The sequence below is a fragment of the Cebus imitator genome, unplaced genomic scaffold (assembly GCF_001604975.1).
Source record: "Cebus imitator isolate Cc_AM_T3 unplaced genomic scaffold, Cebus_imitator-1.0 Scaffold280, whole genome shotgun sequence".
NCBI lineage: Eukaryota > Metazoa > Chordata > Mammalia > Primates > Cebidae > Cebus > Cebus imitator.
In genome coordinates, this window is record NW_016107595.1 from 3,687,932 (window position 1) to 3,689,770 (window position 1,839).

The 1,839-nt window shown below is 53.2% G+C and overlaps 1 protein-coding gene across 1 annotated transcript in view; it reads right to left on the reverse strand.

Annotated features, from left to right (window-relative positions):
- ZNF14 (zinc finger protein 14) overlaps positions 1–1,037 on the reverse strand; it is a 9,020-nt gene extending 7,983 nt beyond the window's left edge. Inside the window, exon 1 of the mRNA XM_017501396.1 lies at positions 860–1,037. Coding sequence (XP_017356885.1) covers positions 860–862 — 3 coding nt within the window. The 5' untranslated portion in view covers positions 863–1,037. The remainder of the gene's footprint in view (positions 1–859) is intronic.
- Between the last annotated feature and the right edge of the window lie 802 nt (positions 1,038–1,839).

The following is a 1,839-nucleotide window of genomic DNA, read 5'->3' on the forward strand; positions in this document are numbered from 1 at the left end:
AACATGAGCGAAACTCCATCTCAAAAAAAAAAAAAAAAAAGAACCTGAACAAGCTCACAATAAACTCCATCCATAAACCAAAGAAACTAAAAATCGTACACATTCACACAAGGGAGCAAAATTACCCAGAGCGAAGAGAAACTAAAATTAAGGGTGGCTAGAATTAATATTTGATCAAGGAGTCCAAAGGGAAGAAACTCAAACTTTCTGATCAGTTAGGATAAGGAGTCCCCTTCCCCGCAGTTCAAAAAGAAAGCCCACATTCAGAAGGTCGAAAACACTCGCAGGCTTGAGTGCTGGGAGCACTAGAGGGGGACAGTCCCTGGTGATGGGGACAGTCCCTGGTGATGAGGGCAGGGGCGTCTGAGCAGCCACAGGAACCTCTGGGAGCTCCTCTTGTCCTCCTGACCCTGGCAGGCTTCGGTTCCCACAAGTGAGGAAACCCTGGGACCTCCCCAGGCTTCGGTTCTCACAAGTGAGGAAACGTGCCCGTGGATTCATCGTGAGGTTTCCAGCCAAGCGGATTCTTAAACGCACAAAACGCACAGACCGAGATGGGATCTCCCCAAGACCCTCCCGCCGTCACCGAACAATCCGGGGAGACGCGGGGCTTTGGGCGCGGAGCTGTCCAGTGAGGGGCTCCAGGGCCGGGGGCCGAGGTCGCGGCGAGGGGCCGGGACAGGACGCTGGGGATCCCGGCTGCCGGTCCAGCCCCCTCGGAGAGAACCGAGGCCGATCTGCGCCCGCGGCGGCTCCAGGGTCTGCAGACCCTGGAGCTGACTGCAAGGAGGTCCCCGGCCTCGGCCACAGACGGTTCCAACCAGAAACCTTCCCTCGGACACAGGCCCCGCACACTCACCATTTCCCAGCGTTCGGGAAGTCCCGGTGTCCTCCCTACTGATGTCAGTACCTACAGGCCACGGCGCGACAATGGATGCAGCAAAGCCACCGACAGCCCTCAGGAGCAGGTGAGACGCCGTTTCGCCAAGGGCCAAGAATGGCGACGTCCGCAATACTCATGCGCGACGTGGCCCCGCCCTTTTGTCGCTGAGTGACAGCTGAGCAGGAAGAGGCGTGGTTGAGCTGGCCTAGCTTCAGTCTGCCTTGTCTCTGCCAGGACTTTTGCATTTAAGCCAAATGTTTTCTTTGCCTCCCATCCATTTCATGTGTTCTCTTCAGTACTGTTAAGTACATTCACACTGTGAAACCAATTTCCAGAATTGTTTTCATCTTGCAAAACCGAAAGTCTGTCTCGTTACACCACTCCCCGTGCACCTGTTCCCTCAGGGTCTTTTGCAATTTCCATTCCACTTTCTGAATCGGTGAATTTGTCTGTGGGAATCTCATGTAAATGGCATCATTAAGTATTTGTCCTTTTCTGACAGGCTTATTTCCTTTAGCATAATGTCATCGAGTTTCACCTTGTAGTATGTATCAGGATTTGTTTCTTCTTCTTCCTTCTCCTCCTCCTTCTTCTTCCTCCCCCTCCTCTTCCTCCTCCTCTTCCGCCTCCTCCTCCTCATTCTTCTGGCTGGAGTCTCCCTCTGTAGCCAAGGCTGAAGTGCAGTAGCACGATCTCGGCTCACTGCAACCTTCGCCTCCCCGGTTCAAGTGATTCTCCTGCCTCAGCCTCCTGAGCAGCTGGGATTATAGGCTCACGCCACCACGCCCAGCTAATTTTTGGGTTTTTTTTAGTAGAGATGGGGTTTCACTATGTTGGTCAGACTGGTCTCAAACTCCCGACCTCAGGTGATCTGCCTGCCTCGGCCTCCCAAAGTGCTGGGATTACAGGCTTGAGCCACCTAGCCCAGCCTTCTTCATTTTTTTTTTTTTTTTTTT